We start from the raw sequence: 26,117 nt of genomic DNA on the forward strand, positions 1-26,117 counted from the left end.
GAAAAATGGAGACTGGAGCCACTAAACAAACCCACTGCCATCAAGCCGAATCCGATACATAGTAGCCCTATATCATGGGTGCCCGAGGTTGTGAATCTACAGAAGCAGACAGCCTCAGCCTTCCCACTTGGAGCTGCTGGTGGGTTTGAACCACTATCTGTGGTTAGCAGTCCAGGCTTATCGGACAGGGGCAGCACATTGTCTTTTGGACTGGCCAAACTCAAAACTCACTGTCACATTCACTACCATTTTCATGGAGCAATTTATAATCTGGACAGCTAAACCACCAGCTGTCTCATCAAAGTAAAGATGTTAATTTGCATTGTATTGGTTTTATAATTTTGTGTGCATTTAATTGGTAAACGTGTATGGGTTATATAGTCGTAGCAAAAGGGGTTTTACATCTAGTTTCGCACGTGTACAAATTTAAGTAACATGGCAATAAAAGGTATCTACGGAGCACAAGGGTACCTTGACATTCTTGTTCTTTTATAAAGGGCCCAGATATTATTGTAGCTTAAGAAACACGCAAGCAAATTATTTCCAAGGTCCTATCTAGCACCTTTGCGTCTAAGAAAGATTATCGTTTGGATTTCAGACATGAGGAGCGTCACTAGTCTTGCCAGTCAGGGGACAGGCTGACTACTCAGGAAAAAGAAGGCAGGAAACGCATTTGGAGACCATCTAGCCAGAGGTGAGGCTGAGCCCAGGACACTAGAAGGAATGAGCACCGTGGGGGTTCAGAGACAGAGAAGCCAAAGAGCAGATAGCTGAGCTTCAGAGAGTGCCCCTTGCCCTCCCCACCCCACCCTCCTTTGTGGAAATACATTACTCACCTGTGCATTAAGAAGGATTGCCCTCAGAATTAGTGGAAATGTTCTTAGACCAAGTAGAAAGTAAAAGCCTTAGAACCCTCCAAAAAATGTTGTTTTAAAGTCCCATTATGGTATTCCTTTGGGACAAAGCTAAGCTCAAATGAGGGTGCTCACCTGACACTAAGAGATCCGGGAATTGGTCTCTTAACAGCCTCCTCGTTACCTCATTTCACACTCCCACCTCCCAGAAAGACAGGAAGGAGCCCTATGGGTGCTTTTGGAGAGCCATGTAGATAACTGGGTTATGGGCCAAAAGTTAGAACAGGTGGGCAGGGGCAGTTTTGTGCCAGCTTGCAGGGATCAGAACGGAGGCCTGGGCACTTGCACAAACCAAAGCTAGCAGTACTGTCTGCCTGCCCTCTACAATCAGCCCGAGGGCCACACCAGACCCACCCACGGGTCGCCGGCCCCTGAAGTCCTGTGACCACCAGGGATCCAAATTCATTCCATCAGTTTCTGAAAGCCAAAAGGCCTCCCTTTCCTCCTTCCTCCAACACCCAACTCAAATTCATTTAGAAAATCCAAGCTTACTGTTTGTCTTCTTCTGAAAGTGAGGTTCTTCCACAGCAGCAACCTCAACTGGGACCCCCAAGCCATGTTCCCGCAGCCAGCGCCCACAGCAGCCTGCCGGCGGCTCCGGGTCCTGTGGGGCAATAGCAGGCGCTCCCAGCAGGGACGGGTGGCTGGTCATTAACTGGAAGATAAAGCAGGGGAAAGCATGGTGAGTTCATCCTGCAGAGCCAGCCGCCAATGCGGCTACTGCGCCAGCCCTCTCTCCTGGGTCCTCCGACACCCCCAGGTCCAGGCCCTGCGCTTCCAGCCACCGGCTGCTCGAGAAAACAGGGCTTCCAGCGTTGGCTGGGGGCAGTCTCGGAGCTCATCATTACAGTCCTGGTCATTTTTGTGCCAACGGTGTGATCATTTGGGAATGAAAACTGCACTTATTCGAAAACAGAGTTGAAGAAAGAATGTTTACGTGGCCCAAACACACCAAGGATGGGAAATGGCATCTTGGAACTACAGAGCCTGTCTCTCTTCTCTGAGTGCCGGCTGCTGCTAATATTTTTTCAGCCTAGAGACCAGTGCCACTCATGCTCGCCTCTGAGCCTTGTTGGAGACTAAATTGTCACCTGGCCACAGAGCTGAGTTCTTCTCATGATGCATGGCACAGTCGTCAAAGAAGCAGGTTTCCCATCTGGACGCCACAGCGGCTCTGCAGTGGCTGTGACTCAACCCCATGGAAATGGCACTGACACCTGGCTCCCGGGTGCCGAGGGCAGCCCCAGGGCTGGGTCTCTGTGGCAAGAAAACAATGTCGTGTGGAGAAACAAGTCTGCCACGCAGGTTCCTCACATTGTCTGCGGAACCGGCCAAGCTCCCACCCTCCCACCGTCTGACATGTGCCCGCTTCTGGCCTGGTTCTACCTGCATCTGTCAGGTTCCACAGGTGCCTCCTGCCAAGGCTGTGGCACCACGTGAGGGGAGGTTCTCAAGAGTGGGGGCTGCAACTCTGGTGTCCCAGCTGCCCACCCAACAGATGGACGTCTGTCAAGCGGTGGACCCCCAAGTGGTCATGCTCAGGATGGCAGCTGAGTTAGTTAATTGTGCCAGCCTGGCCGATAATCACATGTGGTGCTGGTTGAAAGGCGGAAGGATAAATGGGTGGTGAAGCCTCGCCTTTCTAGTTCTTGGGTCTCTTGTTTTGTGATGGTTGCACCGGGTGCAGCTGCCTTAGCAGTTCCCTTCTTCAGCTTGCAAGATTTACTTCCTACAAGACATCCCCAAGGAGAAGCTACATGGACCTATCCCGATGCAGCCCTGGGTGCTGGAGCAGCCATACGGAGACCCCTGCTAGTGCTGAGATGCTTGTACCTTCACTGACTCAGCTTTCCTCCTGCAGTTGGCATCATTGCCTCTGTTTTGTGAGGTGGAGGACTTTGTGGACTGGTGTTGGGGGTATGGGTTAATGTTGGACTTGTGGGCTTGGGCAGCATTGGGTTGGGATGTTTTCGTGATGAACATTTTCTTTGCATAAAACTCTCTCTTATACGTGAGTTGCTGTGGATCTGTTTCTCCAAAGTTCCTAGACTAATACAGCGGCGAAGGACACGGCAGGCAATTCAAGGTGGAAGAAGAGAGCGATGTGCTAGCCTGCACTGGCACTCGGAAGTCCTGAACTCTTAGCAGCTCCCAGAAACCAGCTTGACTTATAAAATGTCTTAGTGAATCCTCACGGATGGGGTCGAGGGAAGGGAAAACAAGGAACAAACAAGAACTGCCTGTGGGTGTAAAGCCAAATCCTGGGCTTACATTCGGAGTCTTCAATCTCCGAGCAAAGTTCGGTTCCTCACGGGACATTACCGCTTTGCGCACAGAGCCACGGATGAAACTTCGGGAGATGAGAATGGGTCTGGAACTCTGTCTTCATTCATTAAAAAGCCAACAGGCCCGGAGTTCCTTTAAACGATGCACGTTTTAGGGCCTATTTCTTCATCGCCTACACTCAGCACAAGCTTCTAGGGCAGCGGTTCTCAACCTGAGGGTCGCGACCCCTTTGGAGGTCAAATGACCCTTTCACAGGGGTTGCCCGATTCATAACAGTAGCAAAACGACAGTGATGAAGTAGTAATGAAAATAATTTTATGGTTGGAGGGGTCACCACCACATAAGGAACTGTATGAAAGGGGCACGGCATGAGGAAAGTTGAGAACCGCTGTAGGAAACAGACACCCCCCCCCCAAAAAAAGCTTCTCCCTCCAAAAAGGAGGGGGATTAAACCGCATGCATCAAATTCCACGGGGTTGTTTAGGGATGTCCACTGGTGCCAGAATGTCATAGTGCGACATAAGCCTCCACGGGGCTTAAGAGTCTGCGTCCCAGAGACTGAAATCAATAATTAGCCAGGCTCGCTCACACAGAGGCCGCTCTCCAGGAATCACCTGGCTGATTGAGAAGCTACATGCAGCTTGTTCGACCGATAAAATAACGCTGGCGAGGTCGACACACTTCTTTGCTATTTAAAAGCAAAACTAGTGACCTAGCAGAGAAAGTACAGACCTGTTAGTCTCCCCTTCCCCATTACGTGCTCTTATCCCAGAGGTTCTCAACCTGTGGGTCGTGACCCCTTTGGGGGGTCAAATGACCCTTTCACAGGGGTCACCCAATTCCTAACAGTAGCAAAATGACAATTATGAAGGAGCAATGAAAATAATTTTATGGCTGGGGGGGGTCACCACCACCTGAGGAACTGTATGAAAGGGTCGCGGCATGAGGAAGGTCGTGAGCCACTGTCTTAGCCAAACCCTTATGCTCCCTGAGCCTCCGTTTGCTCTCTTCAGTGGGGACGACAGAAGCTGGCACATATCCTGGTCTTGAGGAATGAGGGAGGAAGATCATTAAAGTGAGTGCCCAGCACAGTAAAAGGCACATTGTAATTGCCAAAGAAATATGACATCCTTTTTCCCTACTTATCTTTCTCCTGTCTATGGGTTTCTTCCTGTGGAGAAATGATTACATCCCATCTAAACACTCCTTTATTCCCAACAAACCCATCATTGGGTTCTGGAAAGGTGGGAGGCAAAGTAGAAAGGGCAAATTTTAGGACAGTGGTTCTCAACCTTCCTCATGCCGCAACCCTTTCAGACAATTCCTCAGGTTGTGGTGACCCCCCAACCATAAAATTATTTTTGTTGCTCCTGCATCACTGTAATTTTGCTACTGTTAGGAATCGGGAAACCCCTGTGAAAGGGTCGTTCAACCCCCAAAGGAGTCGCAAACCACAGGTTGAGAATCGCTGATCGAGATGGTCTTACGATTGGGGGTGCCTCTGGGGCAAACCACAGCATAGAACTGACTCCCTCAAACCCAGGGGAAGAGTGGTCAGAGGGAGGGAGAGCACCCCTGACAGAACCTTCTGGAGCAGAGAGAGGCCCACATGCGTTTTCTTGAACAATCGTTTCTAAGAGTATAGCTTCCAATTTTCCAAACACAGATCCTGACCCCAGGGACCTGTTCAGACAGAGAGAGTGTGATAGTTTACAAGAAGCAGAGCCCAGAGCAACAGAAGTTTATGCTTTGCCTTCACCTTGGATATCTGCCCCATCCCCTCCCTGTACCTGGGCACATCCCTGATTTCCTATACAACTCCATGCTCCTGCCCAGAGACCCAGGAATCAATGCTGGGGACAATTCTGTCCAGAGGAGGGTTTGGCAATGCCCAAGCCCGTCAGATAACCGAAGCCAAGGGACATTTCCACATCACTTTTTCAAGGAAGTGAACAAATAGGCATAAACAAAAAAGAGAGAGAGAGAGTACTATGTACTGGATTTCTCAATGTTTCCAAAGCTGGTAGCACACTCATATCTGCCCTTATACACATTTCCAGTTACTGGCTGGACAGGGTCCCACTTCACAGTCATCACCAATCAATAGGCTGGTCTCATCTCACTACTGGTTGACCACAGAGCCACTTCATTGGTCTCCCTGCTTCCAGTCTTGCACCGTGTGGTCCCTTGACCACACAGCATCTAATATCACTCTATAATACCAAGTCTCTGAAAACACTACTACCCCATGTAAGACCTTTGCCTTGTTCCAACCACCTTGGGATAGAGGCCAGTCTTCACAGTGCTCACAGTGGTTTACCGGGTCTCCCAGAGGGGCTCCCTGTGGGACTTCAGCCTCCTCACTAGCTCATCATTCTCCTGGGGACTCCTTTCTGACTGAGTGGCCCATGCTCTACCCTACCACTGCGACTTCACTGGTGTATGCCCTCCTCCCGAAACACTGTTCAAGAAGTCTGATTAGCCTGGTTAACTCCCCCTTGACCTTAGGCCTCCACATCACTGTCACGTCTTGAGTTCTTTCCTAATCACCTCCCCTGAGCTGACATCTGGCTCAGGAGCCTCTCTCAGGCGCTCCCACAAACACCTCTGTTCTCCTGCTGCTTCCTTCTCTGCTGTACCCTCTAATGTACAAAACAGTACCCTGCCCCATCATGCAGTAAGCTCTCAGGAGATGTACGCTTAATCCATTAAGAGATGATGGCTGGAACCTAAAAAGAATGCCTCAGAATTCTAGAGTGGTGACATTCCTGGGCCTGTGGTAACCAATTCTCAAAGCTTCATTACCTGATTCAGGCAAATTGTCCCCAGAGAGGGAGCTCTGAGTTCAGCAGGCTTCCACCACATACTCGTGGTGGCCACAAAGGACTGCTGAGCAACTTTGCAGGAATAAACACTTCCCAGGTGACCACTGGAGCAACTGGAACAAATGGTAATTGAATCTAGGTAGGTTCCCCCTAAGGACTAAAGTTTACCTAAGGGCCAAACAAGTCTTCACAAGACCAAAGAAGCCAAGAAACTGGCTTTCTCTCAATCTTTGTGCTCAAGTCCTACTATGTGCTCTGTCTGGAACTGGTCATCCCTTATGCAGGTAGATCACCACTTGCCAAAATTTAACAGAGATTCCGTACACCAACCTTGTTTGTTTTGTCTTAACGGTTCAAGTTTTTGGTGGACTTCTTTTAAAATAATCGCTTCAAAAGCCACTGATATTTTAAAATTGTCCATAATACAGCAGAGATTGCAAAATATGATCTTCTAAAATAAACAAATGAAATATTATTCAGCATCATTAACTGTGGGGAACAGCAAATTAGAGCTACCATGCAATATCACTCTGCACCCACTAGAGCGATGGCAATTTAAACCTTAACAAGGGGTAGGTGAGATGGAGCAACTGGAACTTTCAAATATAGCTAGTGGATATATAAATGGACCATTGCTTTGGAAAAGCGTGTGGCATTCCTTGCAAAGCTTAACATCAACTTACCATACTACTACCTAGCCATCCAGTTCCTAGATATTTACCCATATGTTCACACAAAAATCTGTATGTTTGCAGAAGTCTGATACACACACCCCAAACTGCAAGCAACTTGCATGCCCATCATGAATGAATAAAAACTGGAATCCTGCTCAGCAACTCACATATACAGCAATAAGGATGAATTTTAAAAGCCTCTTCTAGGGGATGACAAACAGACACAAAAGCATACATACCCTGTAATTCCATTGTGTGATTTGTGGAAAAGGAGAAACAACTAGAACAGAAATCAGATCAGTGTTTGCCACCAGCAGTCAGGGCTGAAAGGAGCACAGAGAGATGGAATAGACTACTCTGGATCATGACGGAGAGGGTGGAGCACTAGTACAGACACCTGTCCAAAGTCACACCAATACCAACCAAAAGAGGTATGTGGTTACTTAAATATGTATATAGCCAAATATGTGTATGGGTATGAATATGGAGGTGCATGTGTGTAGAGACAGATGTAGCTATAGGAATATGTACACACTAGTATGGGTGGCCATGTATATAAAGTCATGCATAGCCTGACATCCATGACACATTCTGTTGAACACAGCATTATCTGAGTTGGACATCATGCCAACAACATATCCCAGTCTGCTATTGCTTGATGAGAAGCCTCTCTAACATGCACCCTGCATTAGCAGTGCTCATCCACATGCTGACAGGGATTCGCTTTGGTGTTGGGTACTCAATCCAGGTGATTTACTCATTTCCCCACCCCTGAAACGGGTCCCTCTCGAAGGTTCGCTAGCCTTGTAGCTCTCCGTGAAGTCAGTCCTCTCACAGAATAGAGAATGTTTTCTTGGTTTTAGAGCATCATATGATTGTCACATGTAATGTGCCTAAATTTCAAGCAATTTCAAGAACTTCATTGAGCTTCTACCTGTGTGCTGCCTAGTAGCCTTTTGTTGCCCTTCCACATAGGCACTTCTCCTGTGCCTCGCGGCAGCCACTGTTGCTAACCCAGGCTTTGTTTGACATTTGGGGCCAGGGTGCACTTCACGATGGTATTGCTGGGAGAAAATTAAACAGAGAGAGAAGGCTACAACACTCAGCGGATGCATGCAACATGGCACTGGATGCTAGTGCCTGGCAGAAGAAGTGCGCAGTTACTTGAAAACTTCCCAGATTGAATGTCCAGCACTGGACATGCATAAGAAAGATGAAACGGAGCAAGTGGGCAGATAAGGGCCTGGAGCACAGGAATCTCAGGGAAGTGGGAGTGCACTGGACACTACACGCCTCCTGCAAAGAGCTCACGGGGGACAGTCAGGGTTGGACATTGGTTTTACTGCTCCCCAAGCCAAAATTAAAATGCTACCCTGATCCCATGATGTCGCAAAAGGGGGGAAAAATCTACAGGATAGGTCTCAGGAAGCCTGGTGTGCAGGGGAAAGAATGACCCTGTCTGCTCCTAGCACCCTGTCCCATGCCACCTCTTCCCTTCCCAAAAGGTATGTCCAAGTCTCCACGTCCAGTGACTAGGTAAGTTTCAAAGAAAAGAGAAACATAAAGAAGAAAGGAGAAGAGGAAAGTATTCTAAAAAGGCAGAGTAGGATTCCACATAACACACACACACACACACACACACTTAGCGCAGTCAAAAGAAAAACAGGAACTAACTCCCGTGACTGTACCCTTTAAAGCATTAAATCTGTCTACGGAAATGTAGTGAGAGGGGGAAAATGCACGTTTGCACTGCTACCAGAAACTGTTTACAGTTGCAGAAAGGTGGGTCCGTCTTTTTCCTTCCTGAAAGAACATGTGAGGCCAAGGGTCACGAGGTCTTCGTGCTGGGCTCCCACGGAAGGTAAGAGTCCCTCACCACTTAGACAGGGCTTGGTTCAGACAGGAAAACTACTCAGGAGGGCCCTCGTGCTTGTCACTGTTCTCTGTGGAAGCTGGCCCCTCTGGGCAGAGGAAGAGGCACGATCGCCAGGCCATACACAAGTTATTCGTGTCAATGTATTGAAGAGTTGGATGGCATCTTGGAGATCCACCCCCGCTATGCATCTGCCCCAATCTTAGACATGGAGAAGCTGCAGCCCCTCTCCAAGGAAGTGACGTACTTAGACGTAAAGCTCACCCCCTGGGTTTCTCAAGACAGAACTTGTTCAACATTGCTATCTGTCTCTTCCCACTACACGATTATTTCTATGGTCCTGTGTATTCTTTTTTTTTTTTTTTTAACAAGTTCTACCCAAATAGTCCATATACTCAGAATGGACAGTCAGTAACTAATTTTCACCCTTCAAAATTAGTAGTTGTATGACAGCTATTTCTCTAAATTTTATATATATATATACATATATATACACTCACACACACACACATATGTATGTATATCTATGTGGTTCTGCCCTGTTCCAGAGGGTCACTCTGAGTCAGGATCTACTTGATGGCTGTGGGTTCCCTTACAAAGCAGGAAGCAGATTTAAGGATTTAACTATAATCTAAATATATAAACTGTTGCTGGTTTTAATGCTCAACTGATTGCCTATTCAAGAGGTGTTGATGCAAAAGCAAGTATCACAGATGTTGTGTGTGTTAAGTGTCTCCCTCATCTCCAGAAAGATACCCAAGGCCTGTCAAACGAGGCTATGAGACTTGTAAGCCTAACAGAACGTGCTGGCCCTGAAAAGGTCTGTTCTCTGCCACACTGAGCATATGGCTCTCGATCAGTAATCATGTCACAGAAAAGCCTACTGAGGTTCCTGAAGGCCCAAGGATCCACTGGGACAGACTTTATGTGCCCAAGATTGAAGAGCGGACATGGCTGATATGACGACGGGAGGAGACCCGAGTCATCCAGTGATTTCTCCTAGGCTCTGACTTATCAGTTTATTAAGCCTGACACTATTTTGATTGCCCAGTTTTACTTTTCTGGCCTCCAGAAGTTATTGAGATCTGTACGATTAAGAATCTCCTTGCTGAAGCACGGCCCGGAGACACTTCTGGATGGTCCACACGATGGCCTCCCAAGGTGAACCCCAAGTCCAGTTCAAACTCATACTGGTGGGTGACGATGGAACTGGAAAAATGACATTTGTGAAACGTCACCTGACGTGAATTTGAGAAGTAAGTAGCTACCTCGGGCGTTGAGGTCCATCCCTTTTTGTTCTGTACTAACAGAGGACCCACCAAATTCAACGTGTGGGATACGGCAGGTCAAGAAAAATGTGGAGGACTGAGAGATGCCCATCATATTCCAGCCCAGTGTGCCATTATAATGTTGGACGTAACCTCAAGGGTTACCTACAAGAATGTGCCTAACTGGCACAGGGATCTGGTTGAAGTATGGAGCATATACCCATCATGCTGTGTGGCAAGAAAGTGGGTATTAAGGGCAGGAAAGTGAAGGCAAAATCCATTGTCTTCCCAGCGAAAGAAGAACCTTCAGTACTATGACATTTCTGCCAAAAGCAACTACCACTTTGAAAAGCCCTTCCTTTGGCTTGCTGGAAAACTCGCTGACGATCCGAACTTGGAGTTTGTGGCCACGCCTGCTCCTGCCCCACCAGAGGTTGATATGGACCCAGCTGTGGCAGCCCAGTATGCGCATGATTCAGAGGTTGCGCAGACAACCAACTGCTCTCCCGGATGAAGATGATGACCCGTGAGAGAACAAAGCTGGAGCCCAGCGTCAGAGTCTAGTTTTATAGGCAACTGTCCTGTGATGTCAGTGGTGCAGCGTGTTTGCCACTCTTATTCTAGAGCTAAGCAGAATGCGCTCATCTTTGGGATGCTGAAGGAGATGAACGGGCTTCAGAGTGAGTATGGCAGTTAAAACATTTTCTCTTTTTTTTTTTTTGGACTCGCATATCCAGCTGTTTGGGAACACATTTTTCGTTCTTGAAATTCAAATACAAGACTTCTAGACACACACACACACACACAGAATATCCTTGCCAGTGTTCCTGAAATTATACCTTTTACTCCTCAACATAGAAAAATCCCTGGTGGGTTACTGGGTTACATATTGGGCGGCTAACTGAAACGTCAACAGTTTGAAACCACTAGCTACTCCATGGAAGAAAGATGAGGTTTTCTTAGGCCCAGAAATCCACAAAGGGCAATTCTACATAATCCTGTAAGGTCACAATGAGTTGGAATCAATTCAAATGAAAGTGAGCTTGAGGTAGTACTCCCCAACTATCTTTGAGACCCACAATTCTAGTCAAACTTCCCTCCGTTGGAGAGGCAAGCAGAAGAGCTAGAGTCAGGGGTCTTTAGACCTAGAATTAATGTCCCTCAGCCCTCTCTGAAAGTCCCTTCCTTTTACAGCAGTAGCATGTTAATACTCAGATGTGAGATGACCAAAAGGAGCTTAGAAAGCCTGCAAAGTGAAAGTCCAGGGTAAACAAAGCTATTGCATCTCTCTAGAAGAAGATCCAAAGCATATGATCAATTTCAATAATGTGTAATGAAGGGCAATTTTTTTCATATTAAATGTGTCAGACTTACTCAATTATTAACAATAAGATTTCAGATAAAGACACACCTTTCTTTCTCCCATAACCAATGTCCTGGACAAAATTATTTACTAATGAACTCTCTTGCTACCATTGAATCAATGCTGACTCATAGCGACCCCCGAGACGGTAGCTGTTTACAGAAGTAGAAAGCCTCATCTTTCTCCCAAGGAGCTGCTGGTGGTTTTGAACTGAGGACCATGCAGATCATTGCCCAACGCATAACCACTCCACTACCAGGGCTCCATTTTCCCAAAGATAGCTATGAAATGAATACATAACAATGGAAAGCTAGAAGGGAACCACAAAGACTTTACAAACCTGTAATGAGCTTTCAAGAAGCATAATTCTTCATGCTGCCAGCAATTTCTATTTTAAAGGAGACTCCAAAGGTTTTAATCTATTTCTATCATGTCACTGGTATTTAGACAATCAAAGATTCAATTTATCACCCTCTATATTCCTGTTAATTCCAGTTAAAACAGTCTCAGGACCTGTAAAACTGTCACGACCCAGGGTTCCTGAAAGCAGCCCTGTCCCGTGCCCACATTCTTGTTTTACAGTCACAGAACCATGGAGAGACTCTAACAGTATGTCAGAGCCCTTCTTCGCCTGCTGATGACCACCAAGCAAACATAGTGCAACGGTCAAAGGAAGCCTTCAGCAAACAAGACAACTACAATATTTGCTGTTTCCCTGGTCAAGGGGTAGGTAGACCATGGAAGGAAAGAACTTTTCCTCTAGAACAGCCTGTCAACACTATATGGCAGAGAAGGATAAACAAAACCAAAATTTCAAACCACAGATAGAATGCTTACACTAGGAGGGACCTCCAGGGAAAAGACGACAATGTAATTCACAAACATCCATGAACTATAAAACCCCAGCAAGCAAGCCTGCATAAGCAATCCTGTATTTGTAGAAAAGCTTCATTGGGTAACGTACCCTGCTCTTGTAGGCTGGTTTTCCAAGAGATTTTAGGAGGAATAGCTTAGTGACTACAGGAGCAAAGATCATTTTGTGCGCTTATATCTGTGAAGGGTCAGCGCCTTTAGAGTGAGTCTTCTCCCAGCCTAAGAAGTTGCATTTACAAAAGCACTCAAAGGATGATGGGGGACAGACAAATCCAAATTTTGTCACTGACGGTTCCCTTCCTATGGATCTAGTCTACTATGGAACAGACTCCCGCAAGTTCGTCCCCCTTAACCGCACAGATACCCTGGTAGTGCAGTGGTTACATGCTGGGCTGCTAACCCAAAAGGTCAGCGATTCAAAGCTACTAGCTGCTCTTCAGAGAAAGGCCAGGCTTTCTACTCCTGTAAAGAGTTACCATCTCAGAAACCCACAGGGGCAGTCCTACCTTGTCCTATAGCGTCACTAGGAGTCAGAATCAATGCTATGACAGTGAGTTTCTAGTGCAGGAACAAGAGAGGGTTTGGAGCCAGGGAAGACTGGGTCTGAATCCTGGCTCTGAACCCATAGACCCTCGTTATGAGATACCATGTATGAATCATTTGTAATTCTTGGAATGAAGTGAGCATCCCGATAGTCAACAGTCGCAATTACAATGATCCCCATGGCCTACACCCTAGGGCAAGGTATTCACCAAGGCTGTGACAAAGACTGAATAGTTTATTAAAGGAGGATGATCTCTTTGCTCTTCAAGATGTTGTTTTCCCCAAAGGCATTTACAGAACAACCTGTAGCTCTCCGCAGGGCCAACCTCAGTGGGAGGTGATGGTATCACCCTTGTATTTGATGCTACTTCTGATCATTGTTTGCTATAAGCCCTACCCCTTTTGGAGAGCCTACACCACCCGTATCATTCCCAACACACTATCGTGTGGGCCAGCTCCTATTTTCCAAATCAGAAAACCTCCTCCAATTCCTTAGTACCTGGCCACATTCTCTCCCCACCCCATTTCCTAGAGCCTTTATAATGAATTACCTATCTGAAATCTGGGCTTCCAACTTTATAACCTTACTTGCATTCTTCTATGCCATACCAATTTATCAGATGACCCTGATCAGCTCAAAGTCTCTCTAATTTGTCGGGAAGAACAATTATTTTCAGTGACTTCATATGAGCACGGTGAGTCTGCTTTGTAAGCTCTGTGAGGTGAGCTCCTGTGTCCCAACATCCTCCTGTTCTCCACCACACTTAAGCCCTGGCCCAGAACATTTGCTCTGTAAATATTTGCCAAATGAGAGCCTCTGAAGTCAATGGGATGAGAAGAAAGCGTTAAAGCAGGTTCACAACTGTGCAAAATGAGAAATTTAATTGAAAGTAAATGTTCCAGTGGCCCCAAACCATGACAGAATTCCCAGCTGTGTTCAAAGAAACACAAGTTCAAGTGGCTGTGGATTCAATTTGGTTTTCCTGAAAGTCTCTCTAATTTGTTCGGAAGAACATTCATTTTCATTGACTTCATGGGAGCATGGGTGAGTCTGACATTTGCCGGGCTTGGAAACAGGCCAGCTAACAAGACACCGCCTCCTAAGGGTTCAACCCTAAATACAAGGCTGCTGGCTTTGCTCAGGAGCCTTGGGCCCTAAACACACATGAGCTCAAAGTCAAGAATGCACCCAATGAAACTGATGTACACCCGAAGGCAATTTTTCTATCTCAGCACATCCTTTCCTGTACTTAGACCAAATTGAGTTAACTAATCTCCAGGTTCTAGTTTAGTTCAAGCTCATAGACTATGCGTCCAAAACCAGTCACCATTTCCCAGAAAGTCTTCTTTAACCACCCAGCTCTTGACCACAGCAGGCAGGTGGCATGTGTCAGAGACCCCTCAGCTTCCAAAGGCCAGCAAAGGCCGTTAACTCAGTAACTGAGAATTAATCACTGCCCCAGGGAGGTACAGAGGCCCTGCCAACCTTAGAAATGAACTCCATCTCTACCATAATCAAAACACACCACTTGGCTCATTCCTCAAAATAAATTCAGCAAAGAGGTAGAAAATCACAAGTTTAAATCCACCTACTTGTGATTCTGAAAAACAAAGCCTTAAGGGTGTTAAGCTTCTTAAAAAAGAGGTGGGGGTGGGGAGACAGGTAAAATCAATTCTACTATTTGTGGTTTGGGAGGATTCTACCAAAGAAAATGGATCTGTGTTATTCCAACGTTATCAAGATTCCGTTTTCCTTTCACCAAATCTTACTGTCTTGAAGATTTTCCCAAATCATTTTGTTCACGAGAGAAAAACGTGCTCAAGGGAAGATGGTGTGGAAAGACGGTCTTGGGTGGAACGTCTGACAGCCTTGTTTTTTTGTTTTGCCTTTTAATGAGGCATTTATAGGTTCACACTATCCAATCCCCCAAGTGACAACGTGCTAAGTGACTACCTCGTGAGCTCTGGGTCGCCAAATGGAGGCGCTGTTTCAGGCTGGAATGCCGCTCTGCTCTACCGGATCCAGGGGAAAGGAACATCCACACTCCATAATGGAGTCCATTTGAAGAGACAGGCACCCATCCATTGGCACAGCAGAGCAGAGAGCCATGAGGCGATCCCATGCAATGTGACTAGAGTTGCAAACTGGAAAACGGCCCTCATTCCACTACATTTGCAAGTCCTCCAACAGAGCTGACAACTGAATAATCGCGACCGACCCAAGGCTTTCCTCATCTTGAACTCAAGATCCTTACTACAATTCATATGACTATTAAAGTAAAAAGTATTAAAGTAAAAAGTGTGCCCTGCCTTGAGGCACAATTAATTTTAACCAGGCATATTTAAGTTCAGTGCTTTACACTTTATCAAAAGGAAGCAGGCCCTGAAATCCTCACCATTCAGGACTTCTCTGGAGATTGTCTTTCAATTCAAACTTCCCACCAAGGAGCAATTTTCACTTGAGGGAGATTAGGCTGCTAGTTTGGAATCCCTCAGGATGAAAATCAGATCAACAGACTAGCTACTGGGGTCTTAAAATGTGACGAGCAGTCACGCAATCACTGGCCTCTCTGCGCAGAGCAAAGAGGAAGGAAAACCAAAGACTCAAGGAAACACTGAGTCCAGGGGACTGCTGAACGAGCCACCTGAGCCACGACCGTCACGAACCTGACACCAGAATCACCGGATGGTGCCCAGGTACCACCACCAACCACCCAGACAGGGACCACACTAGATGGGAACAATAGTGAGAGACTGCTAGAACCCCCAGGATGATGGTCCTTACATTAGGCTCTTCTAACTTGGAGTTACGGCTAAGGTAGCCTCCTGGGATGCCAGCTTCAACGTTTTAGAGGAAATATATACCTAAGAAGCTGAGAAACCATCATACTGATCTCTAACACCAAAATTATATTTCAACTTCCACATGCAGGTGAAGGGTATAAATGGGATGATGATGACGATGACGATGATGATGATGTTTCCTGTCAAGTGCATTCTGACTCAGAGTGGCCCCCGATAGAATAAGAGCAGCCCTACTGGCCTTTCTGGGCTGCAGTCTCCAAGGATCACCAGGGCTTTCACCCAGGGAGTGGCTTAGTGGATTCAACTGCCCATCTTTCTGTGAGCAGTCAGAATCTTTGGTACCCTCAAAGCTTCTAGCAAATTGGTCCACATTGAGAAATTATACTAATGTGCTTTGGAAGGACAGAGGATACAGAGATGTATTCCTTAAAGGGTTCTGGAAAGATAGCAAGAGGAATTGAGGAATTCAGCCAAGTGAAGAAAGCACAATTCTTTTTTTCATACTGCCTTTGTGCAACAGTCTTTTACTTAGTTCTTATGTCACGATAAATTCTGCTAGTTTATCGTTTCCCTTTTTAAAAATTGATCATTTTATTGGGGGGCTCTTACAAGTCTTATAACAATCCATCATTGAAGTAAGTGTATGAAGCACACTTGTACATATGTTGCCATCATCATTTCCAAGACATTTTCTTTCTTCTTGAGCCTTTGGTGTCAGCTCCTCCTCTCCCCCTCCCTCCCCAGCCCTCCTACCCTTGTGAATCCTTGATGAATTATATATTATTGTTATTTCATGTCCAGTTGTCTCCCTACACCCACATTTCAGTTATTTGACTCAGCAGGACTTAAGCATAAATCCTTAGCTCTGAAAGGAGTCAAATATGTGAACCATAAACAAGTTATTTAACCTCTCTCTGCATCTGGTGCAAAAGGAGTCCTGGTGGCATAGTGGTTACAAGTTGGGCTGCTAACCACATGGTCAGCAGTTCAAAATCACCAGCCTCTCCAAGGGAGAGAGAGGCATTTTACTCCTGTGAGGGAGAGAGGAGGCTTTCCACTCCTGTGAAGACTTACAGTCTCAAAGGCTCACTTCTTCCCTGTCCTCACAGGTCACTATCAATCAGCCTGGATTCAATGCTAGTGAGTGAACCATTTTAGCCATTTTATTCCAGGAAAAAGAAATCTCTATTTGGTCGTCTCTTTAACAGTGCTGTAAAGCCTGCTAAGTTCCTTTCTAAACAAAGGAAGATCCAGTCTCTAAGCTAGTGCTTTTGGAAAGCAATAGCTGTTCTATAGATGCATGGTAACAAGAACAATTTGAATTGCTTCCAATTATTTTGTAAGTGACCTTCCACTTCTGACAATGGAGACTGGTTTTGGAAGGAGCCCTGGTAGTGTAGTGGGTCCGAGTTGACCTGCAATCCTCAAGGTCAGCGATTGGAAACACCCCTCCAGACCTGGGGAGGAAACCAAGGCTTGGTACTCCCATAAAGAGATATCATCTCATAAAGTCACAGGGGCAGTTCTACCCTGCCCTAAGGGGTCGCCAAGAGTCAACTCTTTGGCAGTTAACTTGAGTTTGAATTTTCACTATATGTTTCAGGAGAACCTATACCAATCATGAAAATGTCCAGAAGTTAGAATCCAAATGAGTATTTGATTTCCAAAGAGATTCCCAACGTGGTAAGTCAGAAACAAGAACAGGATCTCTCATGAGTCAGCAATGACTCAAGGGCAGTGAGGAACAGAAAATCAGAGTTTTTAAAATTATTGACACAGCAATAGACATAAATAGCAATTACCAGGTGCCAATCGATGGAATGGCAGTGCGTCTTGAGCTTTTTCATGTGCCAAGCGTTGTGTTCTTAACTTTTCATGCACACGTGTGCACACACACACACCCAGGCACACAAATGCCCACTTCAAAGATGGCAGAGACCTTTATTGAACACAAATAATTAAAATGTGAAGAAGCTGCTGCTTCTCAACATTTCCTCCATCTAGATCTACACCCTTCTCAAGACAGCATTTTCCATGTCTCTTATCCTTCCTCCAAGAATTCTGAGCTCTTCGATTTAACCCATGTCAAAAGGGCCATTTTGGCATCCCCGAGAAACTCAAATTGTGTTCTTTTCAAATGTTCTTCTGGTTTGGGAGGCAAAGAGAAATCTGAAGGGGCAGGGCTGTAGGTGGATGGGGTGCAGATTCCCAACGTCTTTCTCCTAGGACAGTCCTTGGTACCTTTGAAGAATGGATGGGTGCATGGCGATGATATAAAACAATTGATCCAGGCAATTTTGCTGGCCTTCTACTAGTGTAGTTTTTGATTTTCTTAAAATCTCTTCATAACAAGCCCGTGATTATGCTGTGTACTTTGAGAAAATCTGTCAAGATTACCCTTTGGTGTCCCACAAAGTCTTCAAAACTTTGTGAACACCCTTTATCTTAAATTTAAGGGGTTCAAGACATCCCTCAGAAGGTGCTATTTTGATTGGATCTTTTTTAAGGCACCCTATAGAGACTAAGATAAGCGTATGACTGAGATAATTTGTTTTCATACAGCCACTGATCACAGAAGCATGTTGAAACTCACTATATTTGAAATAAATCTGTGAATTTATCAAACTGTAGGAGCAGTACTTTTTTATTTACCCGTGTCTTTGACTATGATGCCCATGTTCTTTTGCACTGATATCTGTACCTACGTTCTACAAGCTGTCCTGACACTAAACATATATTCTATTTATTTATTTAGGGACTAGGTAACAGTTGCTGTGGGGGAGAAAGATGGGGCTTTCTACTCCCATAAAGGGTCCCCTTCCCAGAAACCCGGAGAAACAGTCCTACCTGTCTTATAGGCTTGCCATGAGTCAGAATTGACTAGCTGGAAGTGAGTTTGAGTTTGCAGTCAGGTAACAAATACTCTAAAGGCAGCTTCAGAGTACAAAAGGAAACTTTTATACATGAATCAACTGAAAGAAAATGTCTCAGAAAAAAACCCTCACATACTCCTTACCAACAGGAAAAAACACTGTCCTCAAATAGATTCCAGTTGCTTCCGACTCACAGTAACCCTAAAGGGCAGAGTAGAACAACTCCTAGGTTTTCTGAGGCCATAAATCTTTATGGAAGATTTCCTTATCTTTCTTCCTCTGAGCAGCTGGTGGGTTTTCACTGCTGACCTCTGGATTAGTAGCTCAATGTTTAAACCATTGCCCCCCACCCCCAGGCTCCTTCACCCAATACCAGTTTATCATAAAACACCAAGACTTTAAGATAGGCCAGATAAAATGTTTTGACTTCTCAGTGCTTCTTACAAGAATGTTGTAAGAGTTTAAACAAATATCAAAAAGAGTTAAAACAAAAAATCAAAGTAAACTTAAAGCACATGAAGTTATTCTTTAGTTTTTACATCTGTAAGTAACTTAGTGAGTAATCTCACTATTAAGAATACTAAGATATGGATAACATGTGCACCGATAGTCTTAATAATATAATAGACAATCAAAATACTTTAATGTGGGAAGTCACAGACTATTTCTCAAATCACAGCTGCTTCAAAAGGAAGTGAAACTGAGAAAAAGTAGAATGATTTATGCTATAAAAAGTAATCTGCTCAGTGTCACATGAACTGTATACTTTAAAATGGGTAATTTGACAAAACGCAATTTCACCTCAGTAAAAAACGGCAATCAGCCTAAATCATTGAAGTGCACATTAAAATGTCTCAATCTATCAGAAACGTAGCCACTCCCACCTTAAGTAGCCTTTTAGAATAAGAACACACACCAAGGTTTCTATTCTTTTCGATTTATTCAAATCAGTATGTACTGACCCTTTCACCTAAAGAGAAATGAAGCAGAAGGACCGGGGCGAGTGAAAGAAAGACACCCCCCTGAAGAAGCACACACACAGGAAGACAGGTAAGGCTCAGTCCAAGAGGTGCCTTGGAAAAAAGGCCTTTCAATCATCCACGTCCAAAAAACCAGCTCTGAGAGCCCTGTGGAGCACAGTTCTACAGACACACACGAGGCCGTTACGATGGTATCCACTCCACCATGACTGACTTTTGTACTTAAAAGCATCAAACATCTGGCAGACATGGTGCTGCCCATTCCTATTGGAGTGAAAAGTTGGGACAGATCCATTTTCTCCAGGTGTGGGGGAGGAAAAGCAGGGTGCTGAAAGTAGTTTCTACTATAATGCTAGCAAAAACTTGACTTATCTTTCAAAGTGGAGAAAGGTGGGATTTGTGGACTTCAGTCTTTGTTTTGTTTGAGAAACTAAGTCCAGAGTCTGATGCACTTCCATTTTTGATGGCTTTTTGCTTTAATACTATTTAGGGTCTGGAGGAATGTAAAGTCACCGAAGGTGCCAAATGAACACACTGCACAGAGGCGAATTTCATTCTCTGCTGCTTGTATTTCTAAAGGGCACCAGATCAATAATATCATGCTAGCTGCCTATCCAGGGAACTGTGTTCAGGTAAAAAACACCCACTTTTGGCACTTGCTAATATCTTATTTTCTTAATCAAACCTCGCCCCCGCCCCAAGAGGATAACCTCATGAAAATCAAACTGTCTGAGATGTAACTATAGTTCCATGTTTATAAACCCTGTGACCAGGTTCGTTTTTATGTCTGAATCTCAGTATCCCTACATGTAAAACAAAGATAATAACAAACACCACATGCGATTCCCCTAAAAAAGAGCTAAGTTATTAACATGCAATATGGTTAGAAATGCATATAACATAAGTAAATCAACAATAAATGTAACTGTTGAGCCAAGGAGAAATGTTTCCTATGAGTTTACTTTTAATTTGTTTCACCAATCAATAAGAAAGGCAGTTTCCCATCACTGTACTATTTACGTTCAGAAAAACTTTACCCAAAAAACTAAACTTGATTTTGAGACAGCAAAAGCGGTAACAGTTACTTCAATTGGTCCATGATAAGATCAGGGGCCGGACAAGCAGGGATTGAATTGTCTTCTAACTAAATGAAAAAGAATTCACTGAAGTTATAATTGACTCTCCTCCCCCTACCATTTTTGTCCTTCTTCAATTCTTTCTACTTTCACAGTCAGATTTCCTGTTACTTCCGTTTCTGGATCCCACAGGAAAACCTTTGTGATCACAGCACCTACTCATAAAAGACTTGACTAAAACAAAAGTACAATGATCATTTTTAATCAAGTACAGAAATCAGAGCTGAGTGCGTCTTAGTGTCCCTTCTTTCCATCATGCTGCCCTCTCGGCACGCTCACAAGAATCTGGCTGGCCCACGCACAACACTAGGGAAGTCAAACACAGGCAGTGATGGTGCTAAGGACCACGGCCAATGAATGCATAGAAGCGTGCTCAGAAAGTTCCCTGATCTTAGCCTCTGAAATTGCACCACCTCTTTACAAAAAGTGACAGAGACCCTGATGTCTACGCACCTGGGTTCAAATGTCAACTAAGGCCCTTGTGAGGTTGTGTGACCAGGGACTAGCTGATGAACCTCCCTGTTTCTTAATCTGGAAAATGGGGACACTAAATGGGCGGCTTGTTAGAGGGGTTAAATTTGCTTTGGTAGAAAAGCACTTATAATAGTACTTTGAACATCATCCTATATGATATATATATGTACATGTATGTACTTATAGGCATGAACACTTGCTATGCTATATATGTAGCATATAAAAACCAAACGCACTACCATCAAGTCAATGGTGACTCACGGTGACCCTGTAGGACAGGCAGAACTGCCCCTGTGAGTTTCCAAGACTATAATTCTTTACGTGAGTCAAAAGTCTCATCTTTCTCCGGAGGGGCGGTGGGTGGTTTCTAACTGCTAACCTTGTAGTCAGCAGCCCGACTTGTAACCATGACCTCGCCAGGGCTCCTTATAGAGTTACGTAAGCAAAATGAAAACAACTGCAACACATTTGCCATTTGCCTTATTTCCACCTGCAGAGATGAGGGCGGTCTCTAGAACTTCTCCCCGCACGTTTAAATAAAATGCATTTCCAGAAAGTGTCTTTAAAAATTGATGCTTGAATAATTGATCATCAGAAGCACTGCACTTGCATTGTTTCTTTGATATCTTGATGGTAAGAATCTGGATTTGAATTTGAGAGTATTTTAGAAATGCAAAAACTGCCTGCATTTTCTAGATATCCAAGAGGATCACAGTTAAAAAACTTAAGGCAATTTCCATTGAATTATTTTAGGAGCTAAATACTGAAATAACAAATATACTAACAATATGCAGTTACCATGAACACGGCATATGGAGCCCTAGTGGTATAGTGGTTATGCACTGGGCTACCATCTTCGTGACCACCAGCACCTCCTGGGGAGAAAGGGTGAACTTCCCACTCCTGTGAACAGTTACAGTCTTGGAAGCCCACAGGGGGTTACTATGAGTCAGCACGAACTCCCAGGCAGTGAGACAACATAAACCACCTGGTTTACAGGTAGAAAGTGTATTAAAACAAAAACAACAAAAAAACAGCATTGAGAAATATTTCAATCCCTGTTCATATACGTTAAGTAGTACAAAATATGACAAAAAGCTAAGTAGCTGAGTTTCATCCCGTTTCATTCATTTTTAATAATATTTGCATCAGGACTGCCTTGCCTAGAGGTACGAAAACATTTGATCAAGCCTTAAGCACTCTTTTCCTATACTACATTAATGCATTTTCTCACATAAATTCTAAATGCTCCTTAAATCTAAATGTGCCCAGGGCCCATTACAGACCTGTACTTAAAAGTAAGTTGAAATATTTCTAAGCCGTGAGATTTCAAATGCTTACCTAGAGATGAGACTCTTACAGGACAGGCATCTGGTTACAATCAGGTATGATATCCCAGAACACAAGCCTGGTCCTTGTAGCAATTCTGGTCCCTAAGTGTACTGTGGCCAACATTAAACCTGGCGACCTCTTTTTCTTTATTTCCCTGGTTCTTTGCCGCATAGATGATTTGTTCAGTATCTAATGAGTCCCAATAAGTCCCTGTCGTGAATTACCTGAACGATTGTATGGCTGCACTTGGGAAAGACTGAGAAGGGAAACTTAGTATTTGAAAATAGAGACTGGGTCTAAGAGATTGTATTAAGGAATACTTGTCAAGCCTTCCCACTTCCTTTGCTTTGGGAGAAGTCTCTCAAAGAGTGACAAGAAGGACAGGGCCCTAGCATATATCTGTGATGGATACATATGAGAAGGAATAAGTTGAAGTAAAAAGATAAAAAATCCTTTCAGCGGGCATCTCAGCTCTGTCAGCAAAGATCAACACAGGTTTGAGATTCAAATTACTGGTGAACAAACCTGTAAAAACTCCACTTTTGAAAGTAGAGAAAATTAGGGCGGGTTGGGGATGGGGTTAAGAATTAGGGGAAGTGACAGCTGATTTTCTTAACCAAGGTCGTTAAAAAATGACAATAATAACTCATGGGGACCCTACAGGGTTGAACTGTTTCTGAGGCCCTCACTTTTTACTGAAGTAAAAAGCTTACCCTTTCTCTCACTGAGTTTCAAACTGCTGACTTTGCGGTTAGCTGCCCAACTGGAAATCGCTACCGCCACCAGGGATTCTTGGGAAAGTTTTACTGGGTTTTGAAAGGGCAGTATCAATGACCAAAAGACTATGGCCCATTAGTCTTCTATCAAATACTGGCCTCCTTTCTTGATTTCTTCCCTTGTTTGTTCTCACCACCGCACTCTAAGATCTTGCAACCAGGGCTCCATGTTGGCTTGGTTGTACAAGCAGTCGCTAGGGGTCAGAAATGACTCTAAGACGCCGAAAAACAAAGATCTTGTTTATTTCCTACGTTTTCTTTTCTTTTTTTTTTCATTCTTGCTGACAAATGCCACGGGGAACAAATGTGGCGTCTACACAACTACACACGCTGGTACAAGTCGACACCCCCAGGAACTTTCTCTGATTTAGCAACGATCTGGAAGTCCAGAAACAAGCTATCAGAAAACAACCAGATCTGAAAGCCCAGGATGTTGCTTCCAGTCTGGTACCACCCATGCTAGTGGGAAGTTTCCCGGAGACCAGCCCGGCCAGGCTGGGGCCCGGGCCCATTCCCGAGCAGCCCTGGCAGGAGGCGCTGCGGGCCAGTCCCCGGGGACCGCGCGCGGCCCGCGCCCGAACTCCCTCCTCCGCGCGCGCGGCCCCGCCCCGCAGCTCCGAGGGCTCCACCGCCCGCCGGGGTTACTCCCGGTCATCCCTCCGCAGTCTTGCCCCAGCTTCCCGGTGCGTGCCCGCCGGCCTGAGATTGCTTCCAGAGACGTGCAGAAAGGGGCGAGGGAAGGGGCTCCCCAGTGCCCGCAGGTCCCCAAGGAGCAAACCCTGGATGCGCTGGGGACCTGGGCTCGCGGGCGCGGAGCGGGACGGTAGGCAGGCTTCCGGGACACAAACAAAGCCCCCGGCAAGTCCCAAGCCAGAAGACGCTCAAGGGACCCAGTTTGGGGCTACCCGAGTTCCTAGGGAACAAGGGGGTGCTGATACGGTCCGGGGGCGCACCCCCCAAGTCGGCACCCAACTCAGACCCGTTTAGCTAGGATGGAGGGGACCAGGCGCAGGCACTTGTCCCGGGGGCGCGGGCTGACCCAGAGAGGTTTCTAGTCTGCTCCGGGGCTCCCGAACAAAGGGAGGTGCTTCTTGCCAGACTGTCCCTCTCGCCGACCGACCGACCGGGCGGGCGGCCCAGCAGCAGCACGTCCTGCAGCGGCGGACCCCGCTGCGCCCCAGGTTCTGCGCCCCAACTCTCCACGCTGAAGATGCTCCCCAAGCTCCCGGGCGGGCTGAACGAGCCTCCAGCTCAGCAGCGTCGCGCCCCAGGGTCTCCACAGCCCCCACCCCACCCAGGACGTCTCCTCCCCACTTCAGCCGCCCTCACTCCATTTTCTTTGCAATAAATGGGGACCAGAGAGTCCTGACCCAAGCACCCGAAACCGAGAGCTTCCTGGGTCCCTACTGAAAACAATAGCGCCCCGAGAGTGCCTCTTACCTGTGCTCTACTTTAGGGTCTGCGTCTCCTGCCCCCACTCTTTCACAAGCTCGTTTGAGGAGGGGGCGTGCAGGAGGGGGGGCGGCGCAACCAAGAAGAAAAGGAGCTGAAGGCCCCCAGAAAGTGGCTCCAGCGGCGCTGGCCCCGCTGCGCCCCTGCCCTGTCCAGTCAGCTGGGCAGAAGGGTGTCTGTCTGCTCGGCCCTGACAGTCCGGGCCCCACTCACTCTCCCTCGGAATTACGAGTTTTTGGTCGGGACTAGTTCCTTTTATAGATTCGGCTGTGCTGAACGCCGGGGTTACTAGCGGTCAAAGCCTGTTCTCTCCCTCCTCCCCGCCCGCCGCCCCGGCTTCTGTTTACGTAGTTCAATCACTCAGCAGAAAGCACGTGGAGCCGGGGTCCGCCCCTTAAATGGGCGACGTCCCGCAGCTGCAGGCCGGGTTGGGGACTGGGTGTCGGGTGCTAGCCTAGGAGAAGCAGCTAAGCCTGACTTGGGGCTGCTCCAGTGGAGCTCCAGTCCACATTCCGGCCAGCACGTGGCTGGTCCTCTAAACTTGCACACTCTGCGATTTCTTTTCCTTCTTCTTTTCTTTTGTGAGTGTACTCAGTCCTAGGAGTTGAAGGAGAGCGAGCTGGAGGCAGAAATCCCTCTGGAAGCCAACTTGTTAGTCTTGATAATGGCCCCTGTAGCAGGCTGGTTTCCTATTGCACCGCCAAAGCTGTCATGGGTGCTCAGTAGCCGACCTACTTGCCTTTGAGATGCTCAGCCTGGACACCCAGATCACCCAGGTCCCTAGAGAGAACCAATGAAAAACCACTTGCTCCTTTTTTTGGGGGGCGGGGGGCTGTATTGGAGGGGAGAACGGGAACCAAAGAAAAAGAAACCGTGTGGACCAGGCCCTTTTTTCTTTTCATGACCTTAGTCAGGATCTCTAACATAAACACAGAGGGCTTGTCTAGATTTGCAAAGTGCAGCTGGACAATCAGTCCTGTAAAAATATACAAGCACTCTAGTTCCCCGATTTCTCTCTTGGACTAATGCAGTAGAGCAAGAAGGCTTAAAACGTGTGAGAGGAAGAGAGGTGAGAGTACATACAGAAGCCCACATATTAAATATTGAAATCATAAGCCAAGCCAACAAACCATAAAGTGTCTTCCAATTTAGACAAAGCTGCCTTTGTGCAGCGTGAAGTGGCTGGTTCCCATTCAGACGCCTCGCAGTTTGGGCCCAGTTGGGGTAACAGTGTGGTGGCATTGGAATGCTGGCCCTTGCCTGATTTACCCTTGCTCTTCCCCCCATCATCAAACCCAGACAACCTCCACTGCCAGCACGTGGGCACACCAGCGTCCACAGTCTATGGGTTGCAACTGAAACCCAGAGGTACACACTTCAGTGATTCTTTTAACATTCACGACAGCATCAGAATTCTGGCCCTAGAAGTTTCCACATCAAGTCGATTCAAAGACGAGCAACCCTATGTTGAGCTTCTGAGACTAAATTGTCAAGGGAGCAGGTCTTATCTTTTTTCCCAGGGAGCAGCTGGTGTGTTTAAACTGCTGACTTTGAAGTGGGCAGTCCAACGCTACCAGGGCTCTTCCTGAGGATTTAGGGCAAGGAATTAGGAGCCCTCATCAAGAGAGACCAGTCTCTGGAAAAGGGCATCATGCTAAATATCATAGTGA

The 26,117-nt window shown here is 46.1% G+C and overlaps 1 protein-coding gene and 1 pseudogene across 1 annotated transcript in view; one reads left to right on the forward strand and one right to left on the reverse strand.

The window, feature by feature from the left end:
• The window catches only part of ABCA1 (ATP binding cassette subfamily A member 1), a 128,168-nt gene extending 103,493 nt beyond the window's left edge, over positions 1–24,675 (reverse strand). Inside the window, exons 1-2 of the mRNA XM_004710968.3 lie at positions 24,436–24,675; positions 1,407–1,569 (exon numbers count right to left, since the gene is read on the reverse strand). Coding sequence (XP_004711025.1) covers positions 1,407–1,472 — 66 coding nt within the window. The 5' untranslated portion in view covers positions 1,473–1,569; positions 24,436–24,675. The remainder of the gene's footprint in view (positions 1–1,406; positions 1,570–24,435) is intronic.
• On the forward strand, positions 9,721–10,370 carry LOC101647453 (annotated as a pseudogene).
• Positions 24,676–26,117: the final 1,442 nt, after the last annotated feature.

This window comes from Echinops telfairi, unplaced genomic scaffold (assembly GCF_000313985.2).
Source record: "Echinops telfairi isolate 266 unplaced genomic scaffold, ASM31398v2 ScPeMD7_7410;HRSCAF=8448, whole genome shotgun sequence".
NCBI lineage: Eukaryota > Metazoa > Chordata > Mammalia > Afrosoricida > Tenrecidae > Echinops > Echinops telfairi.